Below are 18,266 nucleotides of genomic sequence, written 5' to 3' on the forward strand. Positions count from 1 at the left end.
GTGCATGTAGTTCAACAAGTAACACTGATTAGGGCTAGACTTTGTCTCTGAAACAAACCAACTCCTCTTACTCACTCATATGAATTTTGATTTTGATTAAGACATTAAAGAACTATTTTTTAAAAATCATTGCATACTACCTGGCCCACAGATAAATTACACACACATACACACACACACACACACACACACACACCTTTCTATTTATTCTTCACACAGACTCCCCATCACCAGGGCCCAAGTTCCCCCCGCCACCACCCCTTTACCTCTCTGTGTAATTAAAATGACTAAGCTTGAGGGCCTGCCTGGCCGCTGGACCTATATTTTGAGTGAATCAGTGAGTTGTACCTTGGAGAACAGGATGGATTTTACTTTATATAAGCTGAAACAACTATATCTGGGGATCAGTTCACCAAAAAATACTTATTTAAAAAATAACACAAGTTTGACCTGTTGGGGAAAAGGCCTCCCGGAAAAAGAGAAGATGAATGGGAATGTCACTGATGAGGCTAAAAGCCAACTGAGGTTTAAAAACAACAACAACCTCAAACACTAAAGGACTTTGACATGTGATTTCCATTGTCTGGAATGACACCATCTCTAAAGACTTTAGTGTCAACTAATGTTATCTGTAACTATTTCTCAATTTTGCCATTTCAAAAAAGAACACTGGAAAGTACCTGGCCCTCAATACATTTGCACCATAGGAAAAATTACCTGTGTCCTGAATATGGGAATATGATACATGAAACTAAAAAGAAGGAGCTGGAAGGAAGCTGGCACGAGGTCGCATTCCTACAGACAATTAGAGCAGAGCGCCGCAGGTCTGCTGGCTGGGTTTGCCAACAGGGAAGTGAGAGAGAAGTCGAGTTGAATTTGAATACACAGAATCTGGCAACTGGGGAGAATCCAACTACTTCTCTGGCCACGGCTGGGAAATGCCCACCTGATTAGAAACTTGGCTGTGGGCAAGTCATGCTGAACTCCTCTTGGTCAGGCAGTTGTTACAGAGGAAAAATGTGACCTGAGGGGCCACAAAGACCCAATTTCAAGTCCTAGTGATGCCACTTGAATTGTACAAACTCCCCGAACTGGTTTCCTCATCTGTGAAATGGGGTACAGGAAACACGCACAGGGCCCTTGTGAAGAACATCATTGCCAAATACGCGTAAGTGCTCTGAGTCTTGCATACCATTCTGACTCTTGGTCGGAATGGCCTCACCCAGTAATGTGCCAAGAAGTATTTAAATAAATAGGAAGTGTTTAAAGAAACATTTCTCCCTGTTTATGGCAAGTGAAAATATTCTAACTTCCTCTGCTGATGCAAGGGACTATTTCTCCTAAATTCTATCACAGTAACCATGCTAATGCAAAGGGCACCAAAAACACAGGGTTCAATGACACCCACAACAGTGGGCCATTCATGAAGGTGGCTTGTGAGAGATGGAAACAACTTTTAAGGAAGGGCTGGAGAATGCTGTTTTGGGGGAAGGAATATGAAAAAAATCTGTCCTTACCTTAGCAGTAAGAAAAACATTAAAGTGTTCATTGAAAGAAAGTACAGGATGATCCGTAATTCTTTTTAGGAATTTATCCAAAGCTTTCCTTCTGGTCTCCACAAACTCTTCTGAAAAACGATCCACAACACCTTTCACCACAAACTTTTCAGGAAGCGGCTATGAAGACAGGAAGAAAAATATTCACAGCAACTGATAAAATTGTGCAAGGAAAAACCACCAGGCTAGCAAATCATTCCTATGACCCATCTGCCCAAGAACAGCATTTCTTAACTGCTCAGATCTTTAAGAAGATAGTCATCAATATAAACATTTTTTTTAAATATAGAGAGAATAAATCAAAACTACCCTGTCAGTTTTTAAATGCAAGAAATAAAACACTAGAGCATAGTTCCTGGATTACAGAAAACAGCCTGTCAGCGTTCATCCAGTAAATCCAATAGTCAGTTACCTTCACATTGCTTGAGGCACAGATGGTATAATGAGAAAGTTAGAACAAGATAAAGTAGTCTAAGGAAAGATGGCAGATAACATCAACCACACAGAAATATATTTAAATATAATAAGATTCTACTCCCAGCTCAAGAGGTAAAAGAATTTGGTGGATAGAGAAAGAAGTACATGTTATTTAAAAAATACCTCTCCTTCTCCCCCTTTTTGTTTAGGTTTATACTAAAAGGTTCTTTAAAATGTAACTTCCTTTATTTCCCTTACACAAACAAATTTCTTTATCATATTTTCTTTAAGCCAATATTGTGGATAATTTCAAACTACCTGGCCACCGTAGGATCTCTGAGCTTTAACCTATTTCAGTAGTAGTTTGATCAAATTAAAAGGCCTTCCTCATTACTGCCACCACAGGGAAAGAGAGTATTTGCAAACGCACAATTTGAAATGTACTAGTTATGAAATATTAAAAGAGTATTTACATAAAAAAATGGGAACGTGATCTGGTCAATATTTCTCCAAACAAGATAAACAAATGGCCCAATAAGCACATGAAAATATGCTCAACATCATTAGTCATTAGAGAAATACAAACCAAAACCACAATGAGATACGCTTTCATACCCACTGGGATGGCCATAATTTTAAAAAGAAAGAAGAAAAAAAACACACCAAGTGTTTTCAAGGGTGTGAAAAAACTGGAACCAGTATTTAAATCCACAACTTGTTCAAACTCCATCATATGGCCGTAAAGAGATGTTTTCTTTTAAGGTATTAACCCTCAAGAACAACAACAACAAAAACCCACACAAAAACAAAAAACAAGAACAGAAATAAAATACAGCAACAAGGACTTAGCCATCCCAAAGAAGGGGAATACTAAGACACTCAAGTGGAGCAGGAAAGACAAGAAGCAACCCAGATTGATAACACGAAACCTTAGAAAGACTTAGGAACTGGCAACACCAGCACCCCTGGAAATGAATACTTGGAAAAGCTTTGCAGCGTCCGTATGTTTCAGTTCTCGAGAGTAAAGACCCCGGCGCCGTGCCTCCTGGGATCCTCTTTCACCTCTGCCAAAGTGTTTGACTTTGGTGAAGTTCTATCATCTCTTGGTACCTCAGTTTTTTCTTCTGTAAAAAATGGAAAACAATAGCACCAACCTCATGAGGATTAAATTAGCTATGAGGTTGACTGTGTGCCTCAAACAGCTCCTGCCACTGAGCAGACACCTGATAGAAGTTTGTGTGTTTTGGGCTGTAGGAGTGGCCGCAACTTCAGGGGACTACTGTTCAGGTAAACCTTGAGACCGCAGGAGTGTTTGGAGAAGAGGCGAAGAATTAAGGGCTTTCTTTTTAACAGAGAAGGTGTTCTAGAGGGCACAGTGGGAAGGGTTAGTAATAAAGAAGAGCTCTTAGGGGAGAAGAGTCAGGAATAAAATGATGGAGCCGCATGGGGATAACATGTCCAAGTCAGATGTCCACACTTGGGTAGAACATTAGAAATGCATGACCAGCTCAGAGGCCACCCAGTCCGATGTTCCGGAAGCAGAGAAGCTGCCTTAGCAGGGTATGGTTGTCCTTTAGGATAATTCCTTTACTCTGCTCTATTCTTCTCTCATTCCCTTAGACAGCCATCCTCCTGAAACCTTACACTCAACTGCCAACATTTCATGCTAAGCAGATTACCATCTCTCTGAAGGAGGAACCAGGTCTAAGGGCAGCACATGGGAATTCTCTAACCATTTTGCTTCCTCCACAGAAACCCATCTACTGGGCACCACCCTCACCTCCATTCCTCAGGTCCCTGTGGAGAACATGCTCCTCCTCATCCAGCTCTACTCCCTGAGTCTACAACAGTATATCTAGACCCAGCCGGTGTTGCTCAGTGGTTGAGCGTCAACCTATGAACCAGGAGGTCATGGTTCGATTCCCTGTCAGGGCACATGTCTGGGTTGTAGGCTCGATCCCCAGTTTGGGGCGTGGAGGAGGCAGCCGATCAATGATTCTCTCTCATCATTGATGTTTCTCCCTCTCTCTCTCCCTCTCCCTTCCTCTCTGAAATCAATTAAAATATATATATTAAAAACAAAACAACACAAAACATATATATATATATATATATATATGCATGTATATATATATACATATATATATACATATATATAATTCTTTTTCTACCTGAAAAAAATAAGTGTTTTGACCTTATATCCTCTCTACTCCCCTCCTGTCTCATTCAACCTTTCTGAAAAAATCATTTATCTTTACTTCCACTCTTTCCATTGATTTCTCAACTCCCAACCTTCCTCTACCCCAAAACAAAGCTGGCCTTGGTACTACCTTCCATGCTGCTTTTCTCTGCCACACCTCACCCAATGCAGAAATTGTTCTTTTAAAGATGAGCAGTGACTTTCTAATTACCAAGTTCAGTGGATGTTTTCCTGTTCTTGCCTCATAAGTCCCGTTGAGCATACTCTCATTTCCTTAAGCTGAACAGGACTGGGAAAGGCCTAATGAGCAATTAAGAGGTTAGGTGTGCCTCATATAACATAACAGATAACCTCCTGAAATACTTATCCATTCTTCAGATTTAGTACATTGAACTTTATGCTTAATGAATCGGGGAAGTTTGCTATTTAAAGGAACTCTTCTGCAAACAGAATTACCTCCTGTAATAAGCATTATTATTCCCAAATGTACATGACTTTGAAAATTTGTTTCTTCCTATTTCCAAGCTTCCTTAAAGGGACACACTCTCAACCTCACCTTTATCATTGCCTTCCTGGTTATTTATGCATAGGAATCTGGGTTACTGGTTCTACACTGGTTCCATCAAGGGCATCTATACTGTAAATGAGACACAGAGTGAAAAGTTCAACACAGTTCCCAGCACATGGTGGATATTATAAACACTGAAAACAGGAAGCAAAAAAAGGAGAATGAACTAAAAAGTGGAACTTCCATACATCTTTTAGGACAAAATGTTTTTTTTAAATCATCTGGGATGCCATTTCACACCACTAGGATGGCTATAAAATAAAAGTAAAAGGAAAGCCCTGACCAGTTTGGCTCAGTGGATAGAGCGTCGGCCTGAGGACTGAAGGGTCCCAGGTTCAATTCCAGTCAAGGGCATGTACCTTGGTTGTGGGCACATCCCCAGTAGGGAGTGTGCAGGAGGCAGCTGATCGATGTTTCTCTCTCATCGATGTTTCTGACTCTCTATCCCTCTCCCTTCCTCTCTGTAAAAAATCAATAAAATATATATTTTTTTAAAAAGTAAAAGGAGAATAACAAATGTTGTCAAGTATGGAGAAACTAGAATCCTCATACATTGCTGGTGAGAATGCAAAATGGTACAGCCACTGTGGAAGTTTAGTGAATCCTCAAATAATTAAACATACAATTACCATATGATCCAGCCATTCCATTCGTTGGTGTACAGCCAAGATAACTGAAATCAGGTGTTTAAAAAAAAAAAAACTTGTACAATAAATGTCCAAGCAGCATTATTCATAAGCGTTGGGCTAGAGAATGGGAAGTGATTGCTTAATGGGTAGGGGGTTTCTTTGGGGGCTAATGAAAATGTTCTGGAATTAGATAGTAGTAGTGATTACAAAACATTGTGGAGACCATCCAGTTGGTGTTCCTTCCCTTTCCACCCAATTCCTGAAAACAAAAAACAAAATAAAAACAACAACTATATATCCTATTTGCAAAGCATTATAATAATCCATTAAATATTTCAAGGTTTAATCTTAAAATATTTACATTTCTTGCCCTGGCCAGTGTGGCTCAGTTGGTTAGAGTGTCATCCTGTGCACCAAAAGGCGGACGGTTCGGTTCCCAGTCAGGACACATACCCAGGTTAAGACACATACCCTGGTTGTGAGTTTGATCCTCGGTCAAGGTGCATACAGGAAACAACAGGTCAATGTTTCTCTCTCACATCAACATTTCTCTCTCTCTCTCTCCCTTCTTTTCTCTATGCAATTACATGCCAACAAACACACACCCAGCACACTTCTAGTTTTAAGATGGCATTTTAAGAACGTCTGATTCTTTCTTTCTGCTTTTAAAATTCCAAAGGAACAATGCAATATAAAAAGAGAAAAATCTGTTGCAGCACCAGAAAATACATTGTTAACAGGACGGAGTTTGTTAAAGACACAAAGCAGAAAAGCTTGGGTGGAGAGAAAAGTCAATCGGTATCAACCATCTCAGGCAAAGGAAAGGTAGGCTTCGGAAGTAAGGGTTTCTCCAGTTGAGCCCCAGAAGCTGCCAAGTTCAGAGCCTAGAAACAAAGGCAGGCCTCCAGGCAGCCAATAGGGAAAGACAAAGGATAGAACTTGGGGACCTCCCCAGAGTTTGGCTGACTGTTCCCCTACAACTTCACATGACCCCACTGAAGCCCAGGGAGAGTGGGAACTTTATCTCCATGCTCCTAACTTAAGCAGTAGAGTCTGAAAGCTCAAGAACTCTCTCACATTTTTCATCATAATTGACTTAAGTTGGCATAAACAAACAAAAATCAGAAACTCACCACTCCCCGCCCCCCCCAATTTTCCCATTGATTCAAAAGATCCTAAAGTTCATCTTGAAAAAATAGAACGTGCTCTCGTCACCCACTTGGATGGCAATAACCAAAAATAGATTATAACCAATGTTGATGAAGATGTGGAGAAATTGGAATCCTCACACACTGTTGGTGGGGATGTAAAATGATGCAGCCGCCTTGGACAACAGTCTGGCAGTTCCTCCCGAGGTTAAGTGTAGCGTTACATATGATTTAGCAATTACGCTCCTAGGGATACACCCAAGAAAACAAAAACTTGCATGTGAATGTTCGTAGCAACATTACTCATAATTGCAAAAAAGTGGAAACGAATCAAATGTTCATCAAAGGTGAGCAGACAGACAAAATGTGGCATATCCACCCAATCGAACACATTCAGCAATAAAAAGAATCAGTACTGACACATCTACTGCATGGATGAACCTTGAAAACATTATGCTAAGTGAAAAAATCCACTCACAAAATACTCCAGAGTGTATGATTCTACTTATATGAAATGTCCCGATTAGGCAATTCCATAGCGACCGAAAGTAGGTTAGCGGATGCCAGGCACTAGGGAAGACAAGGTTTGGAAGTGAAAGGAGTAGGAGATTTCATTTGGGGATGATGAAATGGTTCTAAAATTGATTGTGCTGATGGGTGTATAACTTATGAATACACTAAAAGCCCGTGACTTGAACATTTTAAACGGGTGAATTGTGTGGTATAATAATTGTATCTCCTTTTTGAAAAATAAATGAAAATTTATACAATGATTACATTGAGTAAAGTTTAGTGGGTCTCCAACTGAGAATAAACTCTTCAGGGAGGGAGTCTCTTGTCTGTCTTATAACCCCTCGCCTTCCCAAGGGTACAAAGATGATGCTTAATAACAGGTAGACACCTCCTAGCAAAGTTGCTGCAAAATGAATTTCTATAGGGGAAAATTTTTCTTGTTTCCTGCTTCAGTCAGTGATGCTCTCCTATATTAAATCTCTCTGCAGCCCGGCTGGCATGGCTCAGTGGTTGAGCATCGACCTATGAACCAGAAGGTCATGGTTCGATTCCCAGTTGAGGCACATGACTGGGTGTGGGCTCAATCCCCAGTAGGGGGGCAAGCAGGAGGCAGCTGATCAATGATTCTCTCTCATCACTGATGCTTCTATCTCTCTCTCCCTCTCCCTACCTCTCTAAAATCAATAAAAAATATATATTTTTAAAAAATCTCTCTGCAGCCCAGATATATACTAAGAATTTATGAAGAAATTTAAGTTTCCACTTACTTCTAAAACCCCTTCCTCCTCACTGCTTCTACCCAGACCATAGGAAACCGTACTTAAAGATACTCTGGATCATTTCATTTTAAGTGTTCTGGAGACTCTTCCATTCTCTTTCAGTTCTGGCTTCAATGCCTGCCCATGAGTGCTACTATTTCACCAGCAGGGGTTGCTATCTAACCTTTGATGGTTAAGCACTAAACCTGAAATGCACTATCTGCCAGGAGATGAAGCACAAGTCCCCTAAAGCACACAGTGTGGGCTCCGCATAAAGAGCGACTTCCTTCCAAAGAGTTCAGGATGGGAAGGGGCAGAAAACAAGAGTAACCGCAGTGGAGAACCTGACAAGCGCTACCTCAAGTCAGGAGGTCAAGGTGAACATCAACAGTCATACATACAGTGTATAGTGTGGATCCTTGATAAGATGCAAGGAGAAAGGCACTGTACCTCTGTGCTTTTTCCTCCCCAAAACGCATTACCCTGGTCAAATCATGAGGAAGACATCAGATACATCTCAGCTGAGGAACACTGTACAAGATACCTGAGCAGCACACCCCAGAACTCCCAAGGTCATCAAAAACAAGGGAAGCCTGAGAAACCATCACAGTCAAGAGGAGCAGACAACAGGGGGTGAGGGTGAGGGCATGACTGGGGGGATGGGGGAGCAATGGGGAGATAAGGACACATATGTAATACCTTAATCAATAAAAAAAATTTTTAAAAAAAGGAGCCTAAGGGGACCTGAGGACTGAATGTAATGCAGTGTCCTGGATGGGTCCCTGGGACAGAAAAAAGGACATTAGGCAAAAACGGAGGACCCAGAAATAAAGGGCTTTCAGGAAGCAATAATGTACCATGACTGGTTCGCTCACTGTGACAAATGCGCCATATTAAAGTGTTAATAAGCAAAACAGTGTGGGGTGTAGGAGAACGCACTGTTCTATCCTTGCAATAATTCTGGAGTTCTAAAACTGTTCTAAAATAAAGTCTATTTTTTAAAAACTCGCTAGCTGCCAATTTTGCCAAATTAAGATTTTTTTTAAAGATTCTATTTTAAGGAATAGTTCCAATGGTTTCAAAGCTATAGTTTTTTTCTTTGGGCACATTTTTAAGTGATTATAAGACAGAAAAGCAAAACTCCAGGCTTGGAGAGCAGAGGGGATACATGGTGGGGGTGGGGTGGAGGAGGTGGGGGGTAGGGCTAGAGGGTGGGGTAGGTCTCTGAGAAAGAACAGAGGCCCAGCCACCTCCCATCATTCCCATCACAGCACCAGCAACATGACTGCTTTTGCCTTGAAAACTAAGAAAACCACCAGAGTGTGGCTTATATTCAGCCCTCCCCACCCATGTGTAAAAAAGAAGCGTTAGAAGAAGCAGTGGTAACAGGAAAATTGGTAGGGCTAAGAAGTTATTCAACCAAGGCTATTACTGAAAGAGCAAGCCCTGCTGAAGAGGTTTATGACCTAAGTTGCCCTAAAGCCACCAAAACCCCAAGAAACATCTGGAGTGTAAACAGTTATTATTTCTACACTAAAAATAAATGTAGTCAGAAAAGTACTCAATGAGTATGCTGACTTTAAGTAGTCTTTTCTGTTTTATTTACTCTGGTTCTGGTTTAAAATGTGCAGATATAAGTAATAGATAAATATTATGCTGCTTAAATAGATAAAAGTAAGGTGGCTTTGGGCTTGCTTTTTTAATGGAGAACTGGTGGAGTGGACCGTGTGCTAGGTCCCTGCTCCCTGAATTACCCACGTCTAAAGAAAGCCCAGCAGCGGCGAGCGGAGGCAGCATCCTGCACCTGGTGGCAGCTGTCCAAACCTCAGGAACAGTGTCTAGGAAGGGGAAACAGTCTTTAAAGGGGCAGCAAATGAGAACTAAAACTCTCCATACTTCAAAAACTGTCATAATGGAAGTGAAATAAGTCAGTTACAGAAAGAAAAGCATCACATGATCTCACTCCTATGTGGAACCTAATTAACAAAATAACCTGATGAATGGAGTGGATCCAGAAGCATGGAACAGAGTGCGGAATCTCGGAAGGAAGGCGGGAAAGGGTGGGTGATTGGAAGGTAATCAACCATAAACCTTGTATGCAAAGATGCATAACCCATGGACACAGACAATAGGGTGGTGAAGACCTGGGGCAGGGGCTGGCGGCGGGCTAGAGAAGGTCAAAGAGAGAAAAAGAGGGGAAATATTTCAACAATATTTATTTTTTAAAAATTGTCATAATGGAAGTGAAGAACTACCCCATCCCACTAAAAAAAACGGCATACTATATAGCAAATGAGAAACCCAAACCGAAAGGGTAATATATATTTACACGGTATCCATAAACATTTGATGGGGGAACTGGCCTAAAATGCAAGGCAGAGTTTGCCCATAATTGAAGGGGTGAGAGTTGAGTGAACAGTCTCAGGGAAGAAAATGCAGGAAAGTGAGTAATAAGCTATAGTGACTTAGTACCTACGGGAATGAGATGAGTGGGCTGCGATTCTTCCAGTTTGTTCCTCAACCAGTCAAAATCCTGGTATCTTCGACGGACAGAATATTCCGGCAGGTCAAACTCCACCCGAGTACTCTACGAATAAGAAGAATAAAGCCAAATAAGCATAAAGGAATAGGAGCCCATCTTGGCAGAAGCGGGGGGGGGGGACACACCTCTCTGCAAATAACTAGACTTGGCAAGAACACACCTTCCTTCCACCAAACACACAGCCAAAGGGCAGGGTTTACCAGCACGGAATGAGGGCCTGGGCCACAGGGCCCAGTTGAAAATTCAAGGATCTAGAATGAAAAGTTCCATGTGCGTGAGTGGTGTTTTGTTTTGTTGTTTTTACCCTCAGGCAGTGGAACTCAACTACCCCTCAGAATTGTGTTCAGAAACATTTGATTCATTTCCTCCAAGCTTCAGTTTGAGAATTTCTTTTAGCCGAATCACTCCACTGAAGATATTGCTACTGAATCCGAATCTGGGAATCTGTGAAAAGGAATTACATCTCCACTCTCTGATAACTATGTTCACAAGTTTTGGCAAAGGCAGGGGGGAAACAAACAAACAAAAAGTAGAAAGAACAGGCCATCGGCTCATTTAGGAGCCAGATTAGATAAAAATAGAAAAGGTTTTGCCTCATTTGCCATATTCTGGCCAGAGTCATAACCTTGAAATTATATTGTATTTCAGTTGATAAGAAAAAAAAAAAATCTACAAGTAAATAATACCAAAATGTCACTGTATAACAAAAATATTTTTCTCATCCCCCTTCCTGAATTTAATTTTTCTGAAATGTGATTGTAGCATTTTGATCATGAAAATCAATGTTAAGTGAAATTAAATTAATTTACAGGAAAACAAGATTTTTACACATTGATTTGCCCAAACTAAAGTTATGTCTCAGCTAAACCATCTTCTCCATGGGGGTACCAACTGTATGATAGTCACACTTCTCAGGAATTAAAGTACCAAATAAAAATGGCTCAAGCTACATTTTGTAAAATTACCCTTGAAAGCCAAAAGTCTGTTTTAACCACACCACCAAGAATATCTTTAAAACACATAGGAAAGAGTTATTCATCAAAGAAAAAGCTGTTGAAGTCTTTGGCGTTGAAAATTATGATTTCACCCTCCCCAAAAGCTGTGCTCACAGTCTGGGTAAAATCGTGCAGTTAAAGGACTCAGCCTTGGACTGGACCCCAACTAACTCTTTCTGCATCTTTTCCCCTTTTCAGGGTCCCTCAGGTTAGCTTATGCCCATGAAACACAAACCTCTCCTATGATGGAGTATAAGGATGGGAAGATGTGGGGAACTTTATTTAACAGGTTTTTGTGATTTATTGGAAGGCTCCCCAAATGAATTAGCACTGTAGAATTGGAAGGGGGGAGGAATAATACTTAAATCCGAAGAACAAATCACTGATGACAAATTTTCAGGCATACGGATCATGGAAATATTGAGAGCAGGTAGCCTGAGGAACCCTGCCCATGAGCAGTCCCCAAACACCACTAAGCCTCCTGGAGCGTTGGTCTCCTCCACAGTTAGAAGACACAGTTGAAAGGATGTTCTTTGAGACCTCACAGAGCCCCCCAGCAGGCTCCATTTCCCTGGGTTTTCAGCCTCTTGGGACCTACAGTTCCGTGATATTCTGTTCACTTCTGTCTTTTCTTCCTTCCTTACTCAGCGTCAATTCCATGAGCCATCACTTGGTCCTCTGATTTGCCAATATGCCCCTTCCCCACTGTCCATCCCACAACTCTCACAGAAATGCAACCATCCACTTCTTGCTCACATAGACCAGGGCATGTGAGCACATTCCTGAAGGAAAAACAAAGTCAGGCAAACACACTGGTCAACACAATAAATTTCCCAGCTGGACCCTCAACACTGGCAAGCAGTCTTTCTTTACTTCCTTAATCAACTCTCTTCCTCATTTTCCACATCAGTTAATACAAAGCCTGTACAAGTTTTCAGAACTCGGAAGCCCCACTTCAAAACTTCCCTATCACTCCCCATAGAAGACCTCATACCTCTCCATAGAGAAAACTGCAGCTATACGCAAAGAACCCTCAACTTTCTGCCACAAAAAGACTCCCCTCCTTTCTCCAGAAACAATGAAAAAAGTTCACCTCCCTCATTAGAGGCCACTCCCTCCCTCCCTCCACTTCTGCTCGGGGTACTACCTCCTCAGTGGCTTTCTACTCTCCAATCTTCAACCCGATGTCTCCTTCTGCATCCACACTGTCCACCTGGCACTTAAACAAGTTTCATCCATCCTTAAAAAACAAGGGAGAAGCCCACCCCCTCAAGTTCACATCCCCCTTCGGTTATTGTTCTTTCTTCAGATTCGCTTTCCTTGCCAAACTACCACCACTCATAATGCCTTTCTTTCCTCTCACACCCTAACCCACTGCAAACTGGGCTCTACCCCACCACATCAATGGCACTGCTCTCCCCAGTCAGCAATGACTTTCTTGCCATTAAATCTTACGTCTATTTTGTAATCCTCATCTATAACTGATCTTTCAGCAAGATTCAGCCTGTTGAACCACTGAGGCATTTGAAAAGAAAAACTAGTTGGGGCATAAGTGTTGGTAATGACTGGTGATAGGGTAACAGACAAGAGGAGATGGCCTTTAACCTCCAGTCTGCTTCCACATCATCGTCAGTGTCAACAGCCACGGTAGTAAACCACAGTGCTTGGGTAGGCAGGGGAAGGCGGGGGTGAGGGGTGGGAGTGGGAGGGAATCCTCTCTTAAAAATCATGTCATGTCCTGAGTACCTATTTCATTGCATATGAGGATTCACTGATGACACATTTAAAGCACTTAGCACAAAATAAGTGACAGCTCATCCATACCGAAAAGCACTATTGCAGACTCAGAAATGACAGCATAAAAGCATGTTTACTGGCATTTAGTAGCATAGAAAGACATTTGAAAAATAGTAAGTGAATTGACAGCATGTAAAATACTCATTTTTGTAAATGAATAGAGACAAATGGTTCCTAAAGTTGTAAGTGATTATTTCTGGCTAGAGAGCTTATAGATCATTTATTTCACTCTTTTAGTTTGCTAGTGTTTTCCACAGAGTACATATTACTCATATAAAATAAAATTTAAAGGGTTTCTATTGCAAACAAGTATAGCACATGGTAAGTGCTCAATAATTAGCTATTATGATGATGTTACTTTCTAGCAGCCAGCTGAGAAAATCGCCAATTCAGCCGGAAAAGATCTCTCCGCCATTAGGGAGATAAGAAACCCACGACTTAGATTTGCTTTGCCTACACTGACTCTCAGCCCTAGACTCATTTCCTTTTTAATTTTTTATGTATTTATTTTGAGAAAGAGAGAAAGAGAGATTTATTGTTCCACTTTTTAATCAAACTCATTGTTTGATTCCTGTATGTGCCCTGACCAGGAATCGAACCCGCAACCTTGCCATATCGGGACGACACTCTAACCAATGGAATCCCTAGGCTCATTTTAGCTCAGACAAAAGCAGCTCTATATTTTGTCCAGCTTTGGTTATCAGGAATCTGAAGCAGGACTGGGAATCAAAGCTCAAAGTAACAGAGTAAGTATAGGTATGACCTTGTCCTCTGACCATTAACTTTGCTTGAGAACCTCAGTAGAAGCAGGGGCCCTGGGACAGGAACAGGTATCTGGGACCCTGTGTTCCTGTTTGTCCTCTCTCTCTCACCCTCACACTTCTCTACGAATCTGTAACACAACATTCAGGAAGAAGGCTCCAAATGCATCACCAAGACATTAAACCTGGTGTCGCTATTTGGAACAGGAAGAGAAAAAGGCTCTGGTCTGAGATCAGAAGTGGAATTGACAGTAATAAGTAAAACTTAATACTGCAACAAGTTTACCTGGAGGTGTTGACATCACAGCCAAATGGAAACGTGGGATTAGAACTTGGAAAAGGTTATAAGGAGACATTATCTGACTTAAAGGAAATCAAACAGCCCCAGGAAAAGGAATAGAAATAAGACCACAATGAGAAAGGGGAAGGAAGCAAGTAAAGAGAAGAGGCACAAGAGAGATCACGTGCATGCGGTAGCCTGTGAAACAAGGCCCTGCAGTATTAGCATTTGGGAGGTGAACTGCAGGGCCCAGAAGTAAAGTAAAGGTGGGAAAACATCCAGGGAGGCAAGCATCGCTGTGCAGCCAGGCAGGCAGTCACCTTGTCATCCAGCTGTTCAGAGCACAAATTCAAGAAAAACAGGTTTTGCATTTCACTGACTGCAGGTTAAAAAATAAGCTGACCCTAGGGGAAAAAATAAGTAACTGGAAATAATTCATGGGAATACATTATATCAACCTAGGACAGTGATGGCGAACCTTTTGAGCTCGGCGTGTCAGCATTTTGAAAAACCCTAACTTAACTCTGGTGCCATGTCACATATAGAAATTTTTTGATATTTGCAACCATAGTAAAACAAAGATTTATATTTTTGATATTTATTTTATATATTTAAATGCCATTTAACAAAGAAAAATCAACCAAAAAAATGAGTTCGCGTGTCACCTCTGACACGCGTGTCATAGGTTCGCCATCACTGACCTAGGACTTCTGAGGAGATAATACACATCCAAGCACCTAGCCCATAGTGCCTGGGAAGCAGTAGGTACCCAGCGGCAATGGAAATGGGGGAACACTGTGTAAGTGCATGTGTATGTGACAAATTTTCAAATGTGAACCAGGTGTGAGAGGACAAGGCAGTAATATCATAGTGGCACATAGCAAAAAGTCCATAACTATTAGTTTCCATCCTTCTCTTACTCCTTCTCCCCCTACCATCAAGTCTAATTATACCAAATTATAATTATGGGATCATCATAATTATATAGAGATTTAGGATAATACAACGATTTATAAGTTTCAAATGCAATGTGATAATAATACATTAAATAGTATCATGATAGAAAATAAGTGAACATAGAGTTGACCCTTGAAAATCACAGGGATTAGAGGTGCTGATCCCCACACACACATCCATATAACTTTTGACTCTCAAACAACTTAACTACTAATAGCCTACTGTTAACCAATAATGTGAACAGTCAATTAACACATATTTTGTATGTTATATGTAGTTTATGCTGTGTTCTTACAATAAAGTAATCTAGAGAAAAGAAAATTTTATTATGAAAAATACCTAAACAATATTTAATGAAAAAATCCATGTATAAGTGGACCTACACCATTCAAACCCATGTTGTTGAAGAATCAACTATATAAGGATTAAAGTTTTCTTTGAAAGACTGAAGTCACAATTTCTCTTGCATTTTAAGATTAAAAACACTTACATATAATCCTTTTAATCTGAATGTATCTACTCTCTCAGAAAGCCGTACGCACAATTATAAAAAGGGAACAGAACTGTACAAAAGGAGAGAGAAAGCAAAGGCAGACATCATGGAGGGAGGACTCTCATTCTCCAAGACCAATCAACACGGGAACAAGATAACAAAGGGACCTACTTTGGTGGTGATCCTGTACGTGATATAGGTCTCCATTGTACAGACATGCTTCTTGGGATCATCAACGGTGACAAAGAGATCTCTGGTCTCGCCATCGATGTCGTCATCAAGCTGAAGTCTGTTGAGAAGGGAAGATGAAGAAGCTGGACTCGAAGTGCCTGCTGGCGTTCCACCGTTGGGCAAAATGAGATCCTGAAAGAAGAAAAAAAATCATCTTACAAATTAAATGAAAACATACACCTGGAGAATATCAGCAAAAGTAGTCAGTTTAGTCAAATCAATGAACACCTCTAAATACAAACAAACAAAACTTCCAAAGAGTCTGAGCCTCTCCTCACATAACGTTTAAGTGAACAGTTCTTTTATGACCAAGAGAAACAAGCCATGGCCGACCTCTACACCAGATTCACACTGATTCATCTTCCAGCAAAGACTGGAGGAACCAACAGAAGCAGATAATTCAGTCAGAATATAAAACCCCACCATCATCAGACCTCAACAGCGAAAGAACTTGGTGACCACATCACATATTCTTTCCCACTTTCTCACCTACCACCTGGGCCCAAGTAAACATTAAGGGACCTGAACCCTCTAAAATATTTAACACATTTAAAAATTCAATTAACCAACATGAAGAGACAACTAAATATTTTGTACCTCCTGAAAGAAGCTCATTCACAAAACTACCTATGAAGTATAACTGCCAAAAACCTGAATCTGAGTCCTGAACAAATCTCTGTACACAAAAAAAATTTATAGGAAATACAGAGGAGTGAGGAAGATATTAACAATATTATGAGGATGCAGTCAGCAAAATCCTTACTATGTGAAATTAAAGAGAGCTAAAAACCCAGTTTCTTCAATAAATAAATTGCAAAGAAAAAAAAGAGATAGGGATAGGAGAACCTAGAGATGTAAAAAAATCTTAAGAACTTAAGAGACTTCTAAAAAAATTACAATGGAACCTGATTAAAATAAAATGTTAAAAGATTTTGAGACACTCAGGAAAATTTGAATAGTGGTCGGTTATTGGATGATATTAAGAAATTTTTAGGGGCTCTGGCTGGGAAACTCAGTTGGTTAGAGCATCATCCTGATATGTCAAGGATGCAGGTTTGATCCCCAATCAGGGCACATACAAGAAGCAACCAATGAATGCATGAATAAATAGAACAGCAAATATCTCTTTCTCTCTCTCTCTCTTTCTCCCCCCGCCCCTTTCTTGTCTTTCTCTGAAATCAATTTTTATCAAAAAGAAAGAAAAGAAATTATTAGGTGTGATAACAGAAGCATTAACATTTACAAAGTCTTCATCTTTTAGAAATATATACTAAAATATTCATGGATGAAATGATAGGATGTCTGGGATTTGCTTCAAAATAAATTAAGGATGGGAAGGTGGGGATATAGATACTATAAGATGCCCCATCGTTGATAATTGTTGAAGCTGGTAATTGCAGGTCCATTATACAATTCTCTCCTTTTCTGTAAATGTTTAAAATTTTCCACAATCAAAAAAAATTGGGAGGGGTGGAATGGGGGCTGTGGGCAAATGCCAGGAAAAAAAGAGAAGGAAAGATTTTTTTAAATTATGGACTTCTTTCTCTTTAGGCCCTAGTAGGAAACCATTTGAATAAATTACGTCCCTAATATCCAAAAAGGTGCAATCTTACAGTTTTCTTTGGGTTTTAAGATCTGACAACAGAACAAAGCCTTGTCTAGATGTAAAAACCTCTAAATGTCACTTTACTATCACCAGGAGCAAACACTGAGGAATATGGCAAGAAAGCGAGGCGGCACCATGGAAAGTGCCTTGATCAGGAATGCAGAAAACATTCCTGACCCATCGGTCTCAGAGCCCAGGATGGGATGGAAGATGCCTTCTCCTGACATCCCTTTTTTTTTTTTTGTCTAAAGTTTTACATATGTCTGTCTCCTTCCCCTGCTTAACACCCCTCCCCCGCCAGCCATTCCCTCCCCGGGCAAGCCCCCACTGCCCCAGTGTCTGTGTCCATTGGTTATGCTAATATGCATGCATACAAGTACTTTGGTTGCTCTCTAACCCCCCCACCCCACCCTCCCTTCCCCTGCCATTTGTCTCTGGATCTATTCTTGTTCATCCGTTTATGTTGTTCATTATATCCCACATATGAGTGAGGTCATGTGATATTTATCTTTCTCCGACTGGCTTATTTCGTTTAGCATAATGCTCTCCAGTTCCATCCATGCTGTTGCAAATGGTAAAAGTTCCTTCTTTTTTATAGGCACCCCTGTTCTTGTCTGCAGGCTGGATGTGAGCCCCCAGATTAGAGAACACACAGGAAATCAGAGGTCAACCTAGTGATCATATTCATGAGCTCCAGCTAATCCTGGGACATGTGGGAAGAGGGCTTGGACAAGACAGAGGGAAGCAAGGCCTGGGGTCAAGGGCGATGTCACCAACTCCGATAATTTAACCACACACTCGATTACGCGACATCA

The 18,266-nt window shown here is 40.8% G+C and overlaps 1 protein-coding gene across 3 annotated transcripts in view; it reads right to left on the reverse strand.

Moving 5' to 3' along the window:
• SNX30 (sorting nexin family member 30) overlaps window positions 1-18,266 on the reverse strand; it is a 168,555-nt gene that overhangs the window by 119,360 nt on the left and 30,929 nt on the right. For all 3 annotated transcript variants that reach the window (XM_070430897.1, XM_070430899.1, XM_070430898.1), the window contains exons 2-4: window positions 15,786-15,977; window positions 10,266-10,376; window positions 1,518-1,676 (exon numbers count right to left, since the gene is read on the reverse strand). In XM_070430897.1, the coding sequence (XP_070286998.1) occupies window positions 1,518-1,676; window positions 10,266-10,376; window positions 15,786-15,977 (462 nt within the window). The remainder of the gene's footprint in view (window positions 1-1,517; window positions 1,677-10,265; window positions 10,377-15,785; window positions 15,978-18,266) is intronic.

The sequence above is a fragment of the Myotis yumanensis genome, unplaced genomic scaffold (assembly GCF_028538775.1).
Source record: "Myotis yumanensis isolate MYYU_CA2020_CCGP unplaced genomic scaffold, mMyoYum1.0.hap1 SCAF_12, whole genome shotgun sequence".
Lineage (NCBI taxonomy): Eukaryota > Metazoa > Chordata > Mammalia > Chiroptera > Vespertilionidae > Myotis > Myotis yumanensis.